The following is a 14,955-nucleotide window of genomic DNA, read 5'->3' on the forward strand; positions in this document are numbered from 1 at the left end:
TTTTTTTTTTCTATGCTGTTTTGTGCTGGTCACTTGCAATGTGTAAAACCCCATACAGTTTCCTAGGAAGCCTGCTGTTCTATAGCGGGGGCTACCCGGCGGTGCATTTATTGTGTGCACAGGCTCCAGCGGACCAACAGCCTGTCGAGTTGGTCCTGGTGCGAACACATGGGGAAAAGCACGTGGGCGACGTTGTTGGCAGCGGCCATGTTGGGTAGGGATAAACAATGCCACTCGTCCTCGCTCAACATGTCCGTCGCCTCTAAAACAGGTGACGTCGTGATGTCACAGCGCCGTTGCGAGCGGCCGAGAGAAAGACCGGATGTCTGTGGAGAGGGCGATGCCGGGTTCGAGCCCCCGAGCCGTCCCGACGCGCCGGGAGCCGGCAGTGCGACTGCACTACCCCGTCTCCGGCCCTCAGCCGCTGCGCTGGTCCGAGGACCACTGCGTGTCGGTGTGCACGAGCCGAGACGTGTCGGTGCTGGAGCACGTCTCCAACATCCACAGCAGCGCTCCCGAACTGCTCCTGCGCCGCAGCGTCGTGACGGAGCCGCCCCGCGCGCCCGAGGTGAGCCCGCCACGTGCCCCGAAGCCGGACGCCGATTCGGCCGTGCTGAATACGTCAGCAGCGTTTGTGATTGCCTGTTTTCTATTGGCGCCCGTTATGTCTGCGTTTGTCTCGCGGCCTGAATCCAGGTCTCAGCCGATGACGTCATCTTTCATTAATAAGACTGCATTCTCATTGGTCCACTGACATAATTACTCATTATTACGACTAAATATCCATTTGTAACGACTGGTGAGGTCATTACCTATTAAAACAACTAAGTATTATTTGTGGCTTTGAGCCTTAAGTTCTGTATGGCACTACTGAGGACATCACCAATTCGTAAGACGACCTTGCTATTAGGCATTTAATTCAGTGCCTGGATATCCTTTTGGGTGATTAGCCGCGCTTTATAAATCCTGAATGTTTGGGCATTAGTGGCAGGAACAGTTTTAATGGGTCTGATGCATTCCTATTGGTGAATACTAGTGATGTCATCACCAGCTTTTGCTTTCACTTTATCGCATGCTGCAGATATCATTCATCACTATTGTCCTGTGGCTGCCATCCCAGGGGTCACTGTTGGTAATGTCATGACCCTTTGTTTTTAACTTTTTTCACTGCTGTTATGCTATCATGGTTATCATGCTAATCACCTGTGAGACTATCCAGGTGCTCTATATGTAGTGGGGCTCCCTGGCGTTGTACTCACTATGTGTGCATTCTTCGTGTGAACTGATTGGTTATCCCTTCATACACAGGGTGTGCTCATCGTCAAATCTGCTAGTGATCACGGCTTGTGTGATCGTTTTCCTATTGTCTGTTGGACCTGGCCTTTTTTCCAGTGTCATCACCAAACTTTTTGCCTTCCTTCTCCTGTATTTTCTGACCTCCTTTAGTTGGCTCTAGGACTCTGGGCATTTTATCACCGCTGATCAGTGCTAAAGTGCATGTTCTCTCCCTTCTAAATTTGGTATGACTGGCTGGCACATTTAATTTTACCTGCAAGTCCCATGTATATTGGTATCCTTTGTACCTAGGGACTGTAAATTAAATGCTACTAGTGGGCCTCCATCACAGCTCGCCCCACCCACAGAAGTATCCTTTCAAACTTGTCTCAGGCCTGCCACTGCAGGACCTGTGTGTGCAGTTTAATGCCCTACTGGTGTGGCACCTAAATTTACTTTCCAGGCCTGGAACTCCCTTTTTACTTCATGTAGGCCACCCTAAGGTAAGCCCTAGGTAGCCTCATGGGCAGGGTGCTGCGTATGTAAGAGGTAGGACATGTGCCTTATTGTGTGGCCTGCCCTAATAGTGAAAAACAGTCTATTTGGTTTCTCACTGCTATGAATGCTGCATCTCTTGTAGGCTTGCATTGGAAATGCCCTTTTATATGGCTAATTGGTATTTTCTGATCTATGATGGTTTGCATGGGCATGTTTGTTATGGTTGGAATGGTAGTGAGAAATGCAGTTTACTGGAGTAGGTGAATTTGTTTATTCCCATTGTAGAAATGACACTTTTAGAAAGTGCATTTGGGTCTCCCTCAGTGCCCCCGGGGCACAAGCAAGCACCTACTGTGGAGGCATCACTCCTATCACCAAGATATGTTTTGCCCTCTGTGTTTTCCCTGCATTCCATGACCTGATCTGATGTGTGCTGGGGGGTAATGGATTATGACATATGCACTATGTAATGTTTCTCTATGTGCATTCATAATGATGATGATCTGACAACTTGTCGCTTAGCAGAGTGTTATTGATTTATGTTGTTTTTGGTCTATGGAGGTGTTATGTAATACAGTTTATTTTTATATAAGTTGTGGAGTTTTCTTTGTGCTCTATTTATTGTGTCACTGAGTTGGGTGTGTGTACACATTGACTCTGGGATAAGCCTGACTGTTCGTGCCAAGCTACCAAGGGGATGAGCAGGGGTTATCCTGGGTATGTAGGTCCCTTGCCCTGACTAGAGTGGTGGCTCCTGTCTGCCTTAGATGCCTACCCCAACCAACCGGGAACCTCATTTCTAATATTGCATGAGAGCCACTTGAAGAATTTCTTCAGCATCCTTAGGGTGTTGAAGCAGGGTGAGACCACTGAGTTGACTTGGGCGGTCATGTTCAGTTTGTTGTCTATGTTGAGTTCAGTTTGAGGTAATTGGAGTTCATCCAGGTGGCCACTTCTGTAATACATGTTATGAACTTGTTCCTGATGTTGAGTGTTTTGTCCAAGAGGGACAGCATCAGTTACATGTCGTCTGCATGAGGATGTTTGATGCCGGCCACTGCTGATATGTGTGCCGTTATACCTTTCTTTCTAAACTTCGCTCTTGGTTATGACACAGCTTAGGTAATATGTGCTTCCCATTTATAATTTGTTTTAGTGTTGTCATTGCCCATCATTATGACTGTCTCATGCAACAAGATGTAAGAGACTAGGCAAAAGTTCGCTCTGTTGGTGAGAATGGTGTTCTCCTTGTCCTAGGTTCTGGGAAGAATTGTTTAATGATCCCTCGAATAAGTCCAAGCTGGTAATGCACATGGAAGGCCAGAGTGATGCATTTCTGGAGCTTGAGTTGACCATTAAGATTAAAACCCAACAATTTGTCACTTTCAATAATGGGCTCCTCAGTCCAGCCTTAGTGATATATATAAACACCATTTGTGGAAAATTCTTACCTCCTCAGTGCTTGAAAGCATAAGGCATTAATCCACATAAAATACAGATCTGTTCTTTTTAGCAGGCACATTAACTCTCTGCACTACTTTATGGTGAGTCACAGCTGCCATTAGACAAAACTCTCTAGCAGGAACATTAATCACAAGAGTTATCTTGAAATATCTATTGCTGCCAGAAAGCTGGACTCACAAGGAACTCTGCAGCACGTGTTTTCTAAACCCCATGAGACCAGTGCCTCCCCCCCCAGGTCAGTGCCTAGTGCATCCGCACTGGTCACACCGTCCTAAAGATGGCCCTGTCTATGTTCCCAGTCGCCATGGACGGATATCTTGGTGCTGAGAGAGTTACCGGCCTCTCCTGACATCTCTGCCTAAACTGCAGGTTTAATCCCCTACTGAGACACCATTAGCTGCCATGGCGCTCCTCTGTTTTTTCCTGCTCATTGTACACACACAGACACACAATATAGCAACCTTTACAGAAGTCTTATAGTGCACATCTGTCCTGACCTGCCACAGACAAAGCTGTGGGTTCCATTACTGAGACAGTCAGATTCCACAGTGCACCTGAGTGCTGACTGCACCATTCACTGCTGACATACCAGCACTGAGGCTGCAGCGGAGCTCCCACGGCGCACCTCACCATCAGGCACCGCTGACATACCTGGCACTGAGACTGCAGCGGAGCTCCCACAGTGCACCTCACCATCGGGCACTGCTGACATACCAGCAGCGAGACTGCAGCGGGGCTCCCACAGTGCACCTCACCATCAGGCACGGCTGTACATCTCACCATCATTCACTGCTGTACCCCTCACCATCAGACACTGCCGACATACCAGCACTGAGGCTGCAGCGGAGCTCCCACGGCGCACCTCACCATCAGGCACCGCTGACATACACTGAGATTGCAGCGGAGCTCCCACGGCGCACCTCACCATCAGGCACCGCTGACATACACTGAGATTGCAGCGGAGCTCCCACGGCGCACCTCACCATCAGGCACCGCTGACATACACTGAGATTGCAGCGGAGCTCCCACGGTACACCTCACAATCAGGCACTGCTGACATACACTGAGATTGCAGCGGAGCTCCCACGGTACACCTCACAATCAGGCACTGCAGTACACCTCACCATCAGGCAGTGCTGACATACCAGCGCCGAGAATGCAGCAGAGCTCCCACAATGCACCTCACCATTACTGCAGCGGAGCTCCCACAGTGAACCTCACCATCCCTGCAGCGGAGCTCACACAGTGCACCTCACCATCAGGCACTGCTGTCATACCAGCAGCGAGACTGCAGCGGAGCTCCCACAGTGTACCTCACCTTCATGCACTGCTGACATACCAGCTCCGAGACTGCAGCGGAGCTCCCACAGTGCACTTCACCATCAGGCACTGCTGACATACCAGCACCGAGACTGCAGCGGAGCTCCCACGGTGCACTTCACCATCACGCATTGCTGACATACCAGCACCGGGACTGCAGCGGAGCTCCCACGGCGCACCTCACCATCAGGCACCGCTGACATACCTGGCACTGAGACTGCAGCGGAGCTCCCACAGTGCACCTCACCATCGGGCACTGCTGACATACCAGCAGCGAGACTGCAGCGGGGCTCCCACAGTGCACCTCACCATCAGGCACGGCTGTACATCTCACCATCATTCACTGCTGTACCCCTCACCATCAGACACTGCCGACATACCAGCACTGAGGCTGCAGCGGAGCTCCCACGGCACACCTCACCATCAGGCACCGCTGACATACCAGGCACTGAGACTGCAGCGAAGCTCCCACAGTGCACCTCACCATCAGGCACCGCTGACATACCAGCACAGAGACTGCAGCGGAGCTCCCACAGTGCACCTCACCATCAGGCACCGCTGACATACACCGAGACTGCAGCGGAGCTCCCACAGTGCACCTCACCATCAGGCACTGCTGACATACCAGCATCGAGACTGCAACGGAGCCCACCCAGTGCACCTCACCATCAGGCACTGCTGACATGCCAGCACCGAGAGTGCAGCGGAGCTCCCACAGTGCACCTCACCATTACTGCAGCGGAGCTCCCACAGTGCACCTCACCATCCCTGCAGCGGAGCTCACACAGTGCACCTCACCATCAGGCACTGCTGTCATACTAGCAGCGAGACTGCAGCGGAGCTCCCACAGTGTACCTCACCATCAGGCACTGCTGACATACCAGCACTGAGACTGCAGTGGAGCTCCCGCGGTACACCTCACCATCACTGCAGCGAAGCTCCCACAGTGCACCTCACCTTCATGCACTGCTGACATACCAGCTCAGAGACTGCAGCGGAGCTCCCACAGTGCACTTCACCATCAGGCACTGCTGACATACCAGCACTGAGACTGCAGCGGAGCTCTCACGGTGCACTTCACCATCACGCATTGCTGACATACCAGCACCGGGACTGCAGCGGTGCTCCCACGGTGCACCTCATCATCAGGCACTGCTGACATACCAGCACCAAGACTGCAGCGGAGCTCACCCAGTGCACCTCACCATCAGGCGCTGCTGACATACCCGCACCGAGACTGCAGCGGAGCTCCCACAGTGCACCTCACCATCAGGCACTGCTGACATACCTGCACTGAGACTGCAGCGGAGCTCCCACGGTGCACCTAACCATCAGGCACTGCTGACATACCAGCCCCGAGACTGCAGCGGAGCTCCCACGGTGCACCTCACCATCAGGCACGGCTGTACACCTAACCATCATTCACTGCTGTACCCCTCACCATCAGGCACTGCTGACATACCAACACAGAGACTGCAGCAGAGCTCCCACGGCGCACCTCACCATCAGGCACTGCTGTACACCTCACCATCAAGCACTACTGGCATACCAGCACCGAGACTGCAGCAGAGCTCACCCAGTGCACTTCACCATCAGGCACTGCTGACATACCAGCACTGAGACTGCAGCGGAGCTCTCACGGTGCACTTCACCATCACGCATTGCCGACATACCAGCACCGGGACTGCAGCGGTGCTCCCACGGTGCACCTCATCATCAGGCACTGCTGACATACCAGCACCGAGACTGCAGCGGAGCTCACCCAGTGCACCTCACCATCAGGCACTGCTGACATACCCGCACCGAGACTGCAGCGGAGCTCCCACAGTGCACCTCACCATCAGGCACTGCTAACATACCTGCACTGAGACTGCAGCGGAGCTCCCACGGTGCACCTAACCATCAGGCACTGCTGACATACCAGCCCCGAGACTGCAGCGGAGCTCCCACGGTGCACCACACCATCAGGCACGGCTGTACACCTCACCATCATTCACTGCTGTACCCCTCACCATCAGGCACTGCTGACATACCAACACAGAGACTGCAGCAGAGCTCCCACGGCGCACCTCACCATCAGGCACTGCTGTACACCTCACCATCAAGCACTACTGGCATACCAGCACCGAGACTGCAGCGGAGCTCCCACGGGGCACCTTACCATCAGGCACTGCCGACATACCAGCTCTGAGACTGCAGCGGTGCTCCCACAGTGCACGTCACCACCAGGCACTGATGACATACCAGCACTGAGACCGCAGCAGAGCTCACCCGGTGCACCTCACCATCAGGCACTGCTGACATACCAGCACCGATACTGCAGCGGAGCTCCCACGGTGCTCCTCACCATCAGGCACTGCCGACATACCAGCACAGAGACTGAAGCAGAGCTCCCACAGTTCACTTCACCATCAGGCTCTGCTGACTTACCAGCACCGAGACTGCAGCGGAGCTCCACAGTGCACTTAACCATTAGGCACTGCTGACATATCAGCAACGAGACTGAAGCGGAGCTCCCACAGTACACCTCACCATCAGGCACTGCTGACATACCAGCACTGAGACTGCAGCGGAGCTCCCACAGTGCACCTCACCATCAGGCACCGCTGACATACCAGCACTTGGACCGCAGCAGAGCTCACCCGGTGGACCTCACCATCATGCACTGCTGACATACCAGCACTGAGACTGCAGCGGAGCTCCCACAGTGCACCTCAGCATCAGGCACTGCTGACATACCAAAACCGAGACTCCAGCTGTGCTCACACAGTGCACCTCACCATCAGGCACTGCTGACATACCAGCACCGAGACTGCAGCGTAGCTCACACAGTGCACCTAACCATCAGGCACTGCTGACATACACTGAGATTGCAGCGGAGCTCCCACAGTGCACCTCACCATCAGGCACTGCTGACATACACTGAGATTGCAGCGGAGCTCACATTGTGCCCCTCACCATCACTGCAGCGGAGCTCCCACAGTGCACCTCACCATCAAGCTCTGCTGACATACCAGCACAGAAACTGCAGCGTAGCTCCCACAGTGCACCTAACCATCAGGCACTGCTGACATACCAGCCCGAGACTGCAGCGGAGCTCACCCGGTGTACCTCACCATCAGGCACTGCTTAAATACCAGCACCGAGACTGCAGCGGAGCCCACCCGGTGCACTTCACCATCAGGCACTGCTGACATACCAGCACTGAGACTTCAGTGGAGCTCCCACGGTGCACCTCACCATCAGGCACTGCTGACATACACTGAGATTGCAGCGGAGCTCCCATAGTGCACCTCACCATCAGGCACTGCTTACATACCTGCACAGAGACTGAAGCGAAGCTCCCACGGTGCACCTAACCATCAGGCACTGCTGACATACCAGCCCCGAGACTGCAGCGGAGCTCCCACGGTGCACCTCACCATCAGGCACGGCTGTACACCTCACCATCATTCACTGCTGTACCCCTCACCATCAGGCACTGCTGGCACACCAGCACCGAGACTGCAGCGGAGCTCCCACGGGGCACCTCACCATCAGGCACTGCCGACATACCAGCAATGAGACTGCAGCGGAGCTCCCACAGTGCACGTCACCACCAGGCACTGATGACATACCAGCACTTGGACCGCAGCAGAGCTCACCCGGTGCACCTCACCATCAGGCACTGCTGACATACCAGCACCGAAACTGCAGCGGAGCTCCCACGGTGCTCCTCACCATCAGGCACTGCCGACATACCAGCACAGAGACTGAAGCAGAGCTCCCACAGTTCACTTCACCATCAGGCTCTGCTGACTTACCAGCACCGAGACTGCAGCGGAGCTCCACAGTGCAATTAACCATTAGGCACTGCTGACATATCAGCAACGAGACTGAAGCGGATCTCCCACAGTACACCTCACCATCAGGCACTGCTGACATACCAGCACTGAGACTGCAGCGGAGCTCCCACAGTGCACCTCACCATCATGCACTGCTGACATACCAGCACTGAGACTGCAGCAGAGCTCCCACAGTGCACCTCAGCATCAGGCACTGCTGACATACCAGCACCGAGACTCCAGAGGTGCTCACACAGTGCACCTCTCCATCAGGCACTGCTGACATACCAGCACCGAGACTGCAGCGTAGCTCACACAGTGCACCTAACCATCAGGCACTGCTGACATACACTGAGATTGCAGCGGAGCTCCCACAGTGCACCTCACCATCAGGCACTGCTGACATACACTGAGATTGCAGCGGAGCTCACACAGTGCCCCTCACCATCACTGCAGCGGAGCTCCCACAGTGCACCTCACTATCAAGCTCTGCTGACATACCAGCACAGAGACTGCAGCGTAGCTCCCACAGTGCACCCAACCATCAGGCACTGCTGACATACCAGCCCGAGACTGCAGCGGAGCTCCTACAGTGCACTTCACCATCAGGCACTACTGACATACCATCACCAAGACTGCAGCGGAGCTCACCCGGTGTACCTCACCATCAGGCACTGCTTAAATACCAGCACCGAGACTGCAGCGGAGCCCGTCCGGTGCACTTCACCATCAGGCACTGCTGACATACCAGCACTGAGACTTCAGTGGAGCTCCCACGGTGCACCTCACCATCAGGCACTGCTGACATACACTGAGATTGCAGCGGAGCTCCCATAGTGCACCTCACCATCAGGCACTGCTAACATACCTGCACAGAGACTGCAGCGGAGCTCCCACAGTGCACCTCACCATCAGGCACTGCTGACATTCCAGCACCGAGACTGCAGTGGAGCTCACCCGGTGCACCTCACCATCAGGCACTGCTGACATACCAGCACCAAGACTGCAGCAGAGCTCCCACGGTGCACCTCACCATCAGGCACTGCCGACATACCAGCACCGAGACTGAAGCGTAGCTCCCACAGTTCACTTCACCATCAGGCACTGCTGACATACCACCACAGCTGACATACACTGAGACTGCAGCGGGGCTCCCACAGTGCACCTAACCATTATGCACTGCTGACATACCAGCAACGAGACTGAAGCGGAGCTCCCACAGTACACTGCAGCGGAGCTCCCATGGTGCACCTCACTATCACTGCGGCAGAGCTCCGACAGTGCACCTCACCATCAGGCATTGCTGACATACTACCACTGCTGACATACACTGAGACTGCTGCAAAAAGAACAGATGATGGACGTAATGCAGAGCAAATCAAACATTCATCCTCAGTCACAAAGATATGGAGGTTGGACCCAGCCATATGCAAATCAGTCTTGACCCTGTTCCTCATGGGAACAGTCCAGCCCGAACTGCCAAGCAAGGTCCTCCCTGGACCGGAAACAAGCATCCTACGACCGGTTTCAGGGTATCACCCTTCATCAGCTAGGCTAACTTGAATCCAGTGGCGCAGTGAGCACGGGACCCACGTCTGGGCATACCCTTCCCACTTGGGGCAACAAATGCAAAAAGAACAGACGATGGACGGAATGCAGAGCAAATCAAACACTCCCCCCCAGTCACAAAGATATGGGTTTAATCCATCAGTTTTTGCTCACCACGCCACCCCAGGTTGGACACAGCCATATGCAAATCAGTCTTGACCCTGTTCCTCATGGGAACATTCCATCCCAAACTGCCAAGCCAGGTCCTCTCTGGACTAGAAACAAGCATCCTGGGACCGGTTTCAGAGTATCACTCTTCATCAGCTAGGCTAGCTTGAATCCAGTGGCGCAGTGAGCACGGGACCCACGTCTGGGCACACCCTTCCCACTTGGGGCAACAGATGCAAAGATCTGGGTTTAATCCATCGTTTTTTTGCTCACCACGCCACCCCAGGTTGGACCCAGATCTGTGGCTGGGGGTGAATGTTTGATTTGCTCTGCATTCCGTCCATCATCTGTTGTTTTTGCTTTTGTCGCCCCAAGTGGGAAGGGTATGCCCAGACGTGAGTCCTGTGCTTGCTATGCACCAGATTTAAGCTAGCCTGGCTGATGAAGGGTGATACCCTGAAACCGGTCCCAGGGTGCTTTTTTTTGGTCCAGGGAGGACCTGGCCTGGCAGTTTGGGCTGGACTGTTCCCATGGGGAACAGGGTCAAGACTGATTTGCATATGGCTGGTTCCAAACTGGAATGGCATGGCAAGTAAAAAAAAAAGGATGGATTAAACCCAGATCTGTGACTCGGGGTGAATGTTTGATTTGCTCTGCATTCCGTCCATCATCTGTTGTTTTTGCTTTTGTCACCCCAAGTGGGAAGGGTATGCCCAGACGAGGGTCCCGTGCTTCCTATGCCACCAGATTTCCGTTAGCCTGGCTGATGAAGGGTGATACCCTGAAACCGGTCCCAGGGTGCTTTTTTTTGGTCCAGGGAGGACCTGGCTTGGCAGTTCGGGCTGGACTGTTCCCATGGGGAAGAGGATCAAGACTGATTTGCATATGGCTGGTTCCAAACTTTAATGGCATGGCAAGCTAAAAAACTGATGGATTAAACCCAGGTCTGTGACTGGGGGTGAATGTTTGATTTGCTCTGCATTCTGTCCATCATCTGTTGTTTATACACTGAGAATGCAGCGGGGCTCCCACAGTGCACCTAACCATTAGGCACTGCTGACATACCAGCACCAAGACTGCAGCGGAGCTCACCCGGTGCACCTCACCATCAGGCACTTCTGACATACCAGCACCGAGATTGCAGCGGAGCCCCCACAGTGCACCTCAGCATCAGGCACTGCTGACATACCAGCACAGAGACTCCAGCGGTGCTCACACAGTGCACCTCACCATCAGCCACTGCTGACATACCAGCACCGAGACTGCAGCGTAGCTCCCACAGTGCACCTAACCATCAGGCACTGCTGACATACACTGAGATTGCAGCGGAGCTCCCACAGTGCACCTCATCATCAGGCACTGCTGACATACACTGAGATTGCAGCGGAGCTCACACAGTGCCCCTCACCATCACTGCAGCTGAGCTCCCACACTGCACCTCACCATCAAGCTCTGCTGACATACCAGCACCGAGACTGCAGCGTAGCTCCCACAGTGCACCTAACCATCAGGCACTGCTGACATACCAGCCCGAGACTGCAGCGGAGCTCCCACAGTGCACTTCACCATCAGGCACTGCTGACATACCAGCACCAAGACTGCAGCGGAGCTCACCCGGTGTACCTCACCATCAGGCACTGCTTACATACCAGCACCGAGACTGCAGCAGAGCCCACCCGGTGCACTTCACCATCAGGCACTGCTGACATACCAGCACTGAGACTTCAGTGGAGCTCCCACGGTGCACCTCACCATCAGTCACTGCTTACATACACTGAGATTGCAGCGGAGCTCCCATAGTGCACCTCACCATCAAGCACTGCTAACATACCTGCACAGAGACTGCAGCGGAGCTCCCATGGTGCACCTAACCATCAGGCACTGCTGACATACCAGCCCGAGACTGCAGCGGAGCTCCCACGGTGCACCTCACCATCAGGCTCTGCAGTGCACCTCACCATCAGGCACTGCTGACATACCAGCACAGAGACTGAAGTGGAGCTCCCACAGTGCACTTCATCATCAGGCACTGCTGACTTACCAGAACCGAGACTGCAGCGGAGGTCTCACGGTGCACCTCACCATCATGCACTGCTGACATACTAGCCCAGAGACTGCAGCGGAGCTCCCACAGTGCACCTCACCATCAGGCATTGCTGACATACCAGCACCGAGACTGCAGCGGAGCTCCCACGGTGCACCTCACCATCAGGCATTGCTGACATACCCGCACCGAGACTGCAGCGGAGCTCCCACAGTGCACCTCACCATCAGGCACTGCTAACATACCTGCACTGAGACTGCAGCGGAGCTCCCACGGTGCACCTAACCATCAGGCACTGCTGACATACCAGCCCCGAGACTGCAGCGGAGCTCCCACGGTGCACCACACCATCAGGCATTGCTGACATTCCAGCAGCGAGACTGCAGCGGGGCTCCCACAGTGCACCTCACCATCACTGCAGCGGAGCTCCCACAGTGCACCTCACCATCAGGCACTGCTGACATACCAGCAGCGAGACTGCAGCGGGGCTCCCACAGTGCACCTCACCTTTGGGCACTGCTGACATACCAGCACAGAGACTGCAGTGGAGCTCCCGCGGTATACACCTCACTATCACTGCGGCAGAGCTCCCACAGTGCACCTCACCATCAGGCATTGCTGACATACTACCACTGCTGACATACACTGAGACTGCTGCAAAAAGAACAGATGATGGACGGAATGCAGAGCAAATCAAACATTCATCCCCAGTCACAAAGATCTGGGTTTAATCCATCGTTTTTTTTTTTGCTCACCACGCCACCCCAGGTTGGACCCAGCCATATGCAAATCAGTCTTGACTCTGTTCCTCATGGGAACAGTCCAGCCCGAACTGCCAAGCCAGGTCCTCACTGGACCGGAAACAAGCATCCTGGGACCGGTTTCAGGGTATCACCCTTCATCAGCCAGGCTAGCTGAAATCTGGTGGCATAGGAAGCACGGGACCCACGTCTGGGCATACCCTTCCCACTTGGGGCGACAAAAGCAAAAACAACAGATGATGGACGGAGTGCAGAGCAAATCAAACATTCACCCCCCAGTCACAGACTGATATCTGAAGAAGTTGCACAAAGTAGTTCTGTTGTCAGCTGACTTGCTGTGCAGCTTGCCACCAGAGTAGTAACGTGAGCGGGCTCCTGGACTACGCCTGTGTCTTGCAGTGTGTACCAGTTTGTGAATAGTGAGGTAGCCACAGGAATACAGGGATGCCCCTCTGTCCTTGTGTGCAGAATGGCCTGGCACCGCAGAACTGACACATCAGACACGCTCTCCCTCTATCAGTGGTCTCCAGACTTTTTAATGCTGCACCCCCCAGTTGAAAAATAAAAATCATTGGGTCCCCCTCAGAATTTTTCACAATTATTTTATAAAGATTGGATTGTTTAAATATGTCTAGACCTATTTAAACATTGTAGTTAAGTACTGTTGCCTTTTTAAAAATGTACTAACATGTTTCTGCTCAAAACAAAAAACTTTTCTGTGTAATGCTTCTTTTGGCCAGAGCCTGGCGCCCCCCTTGCTCTACTTGGAGTTCGGGCTGGAATCTCAGGGTCGGATACTGTTAGAATTATTAATTAACTCAACATATTCGAGTAAGAATTTCATTTTAATCCCTTCTTTAGATAATATAGTTCACTGGTTAACATGTCTACTGATATGGGCTTGACCTGTAGGTTAACAGTTTCAAATCCCTGGGGCGGCCTGTTCTGCGTTTCATCCTTCAATGAAAGATTAAAAAAAAAAACAGCTTGGTGATTAATATGATTTTTAATTAACTGCCTGAATGTAGTTCACTTTAAATGTGCTATTCAAATGCTGCCCTTTTCATTTCCGAATCGCAGGTGCTTTTATCAACTAAAATGTATGATGTAATAACATTAAGCCATTTAAATCCATCTCACCTTTCAGATATCCGTGTGGTGTGTTAATAGATCTTGTGGGAAGACGCCCAAAGCTGAGTGAGCTGGGAGCATGCCACAGAAGGCTGCATCCTGTCAGTTCTTTCACCGCCACGATAGCTCATGAGGTTCAGTGGCTGATGCTGTGATGTGTAATTTACTTGCCTGCTAGAGGCTTAGATGGCTGTAAGGTAGTCTGAGCTGTTAATGCACATGCTGTAGAAGTGTGTGATACAGGGGGTGGGAGTTCCTCTGTAGTGAAGAGTTTCTGCAGCGGGGAAACAGTTTCTCTCTGGAGATCTGCAGGTGACGTGTTCCCACCACTGTGCAACAGTTGTTAATATCACTAGTGCAAGGGGTACTTTACTCAACAGTTCACTAGTTTCATTCCCTGTGGGATGCATCCCTTGAGACCACACACCTAGCCCTGGATGGCTGATTACCCCTCTCTCCTGAACACAGCCACTGCCACACCAGACCTCCAGTCTTTGAATTGGGGTACCTATTGGAGACCACAGCAAGGGGTGAGGGGCAGGGATGCATCCCTTGAGACCACACAGCTAGCCCTGGATGGCTAATTACCCCTCTCTCCTGAACTCAGCCACTGCCACACCAGATCTCCAGTCTTTGAATTGGGGTACCTATTGGAGACCACACCAAGGGGTGAGGGGGGCGGTTATGTGTTTGTTGTACAAATCTACCTGGACTTTGTAGCCCACGAGCCACAGGCCGGAGGATGGAATCCTTGAAGGGCCAGCTTGGCATTTCACTCTTCTCTGGACGACAAAATAAGTAGGTTTGAGTTTGATAAAATAACCACCATTTCTCGAATGAGGTGACACGATTTTAGGCTTGTTGGTATTTTAACATGCAAGCTGCATCACCAAAATTAGAAATCAGAGCCTGTCGACATTTG

General features: G+C 53.3%; 1 protein-coding gene across 2 annotated transcripts in view; it reads left to right on the forward strand.

Annotated features, from left to right (window-relative positions):
- Nucleotides 1–219: 219 nt before the first annotated feature.
- LOC138299103 (general transcription factor 3C polypeptide 4-like) overlaps nt 220–14,955 on the forward strand; it is a 28,690-nt gene continuing 13,954 nt past the window's right edge. Inside the window, exon 1 of one of the 2 annotated variants that reach the window (XM_069237121.1) lies at nt 220–568. In XM_069237121.1, the coding sequence (XP_069093222.1) occupies nt 323–568 (246 nt within the window). In that variant the 5' untranslated portion in view covers nt 220–322. The remainder of the gene's footprint in view (nt 569–14,955) is intronic. The other variant, XM_069237120.1, reaches the window with a different exon arrangement.

This window comes from Pleurodeles waltl, chromosome 6 (assembly GCF_031143425.1).
Source record: "Pleurodeles waltl isolate 20211129_DDA chromosome 6, aPleWal1.hap1.20221129, whole genome shotgun sequence".
Lineage (NCBI taxonomy): Eukaryota > Metazoa > Chordata > Amphibia > Caudata > Salamandridae > Pleurodeles > Pleurodeles waltl.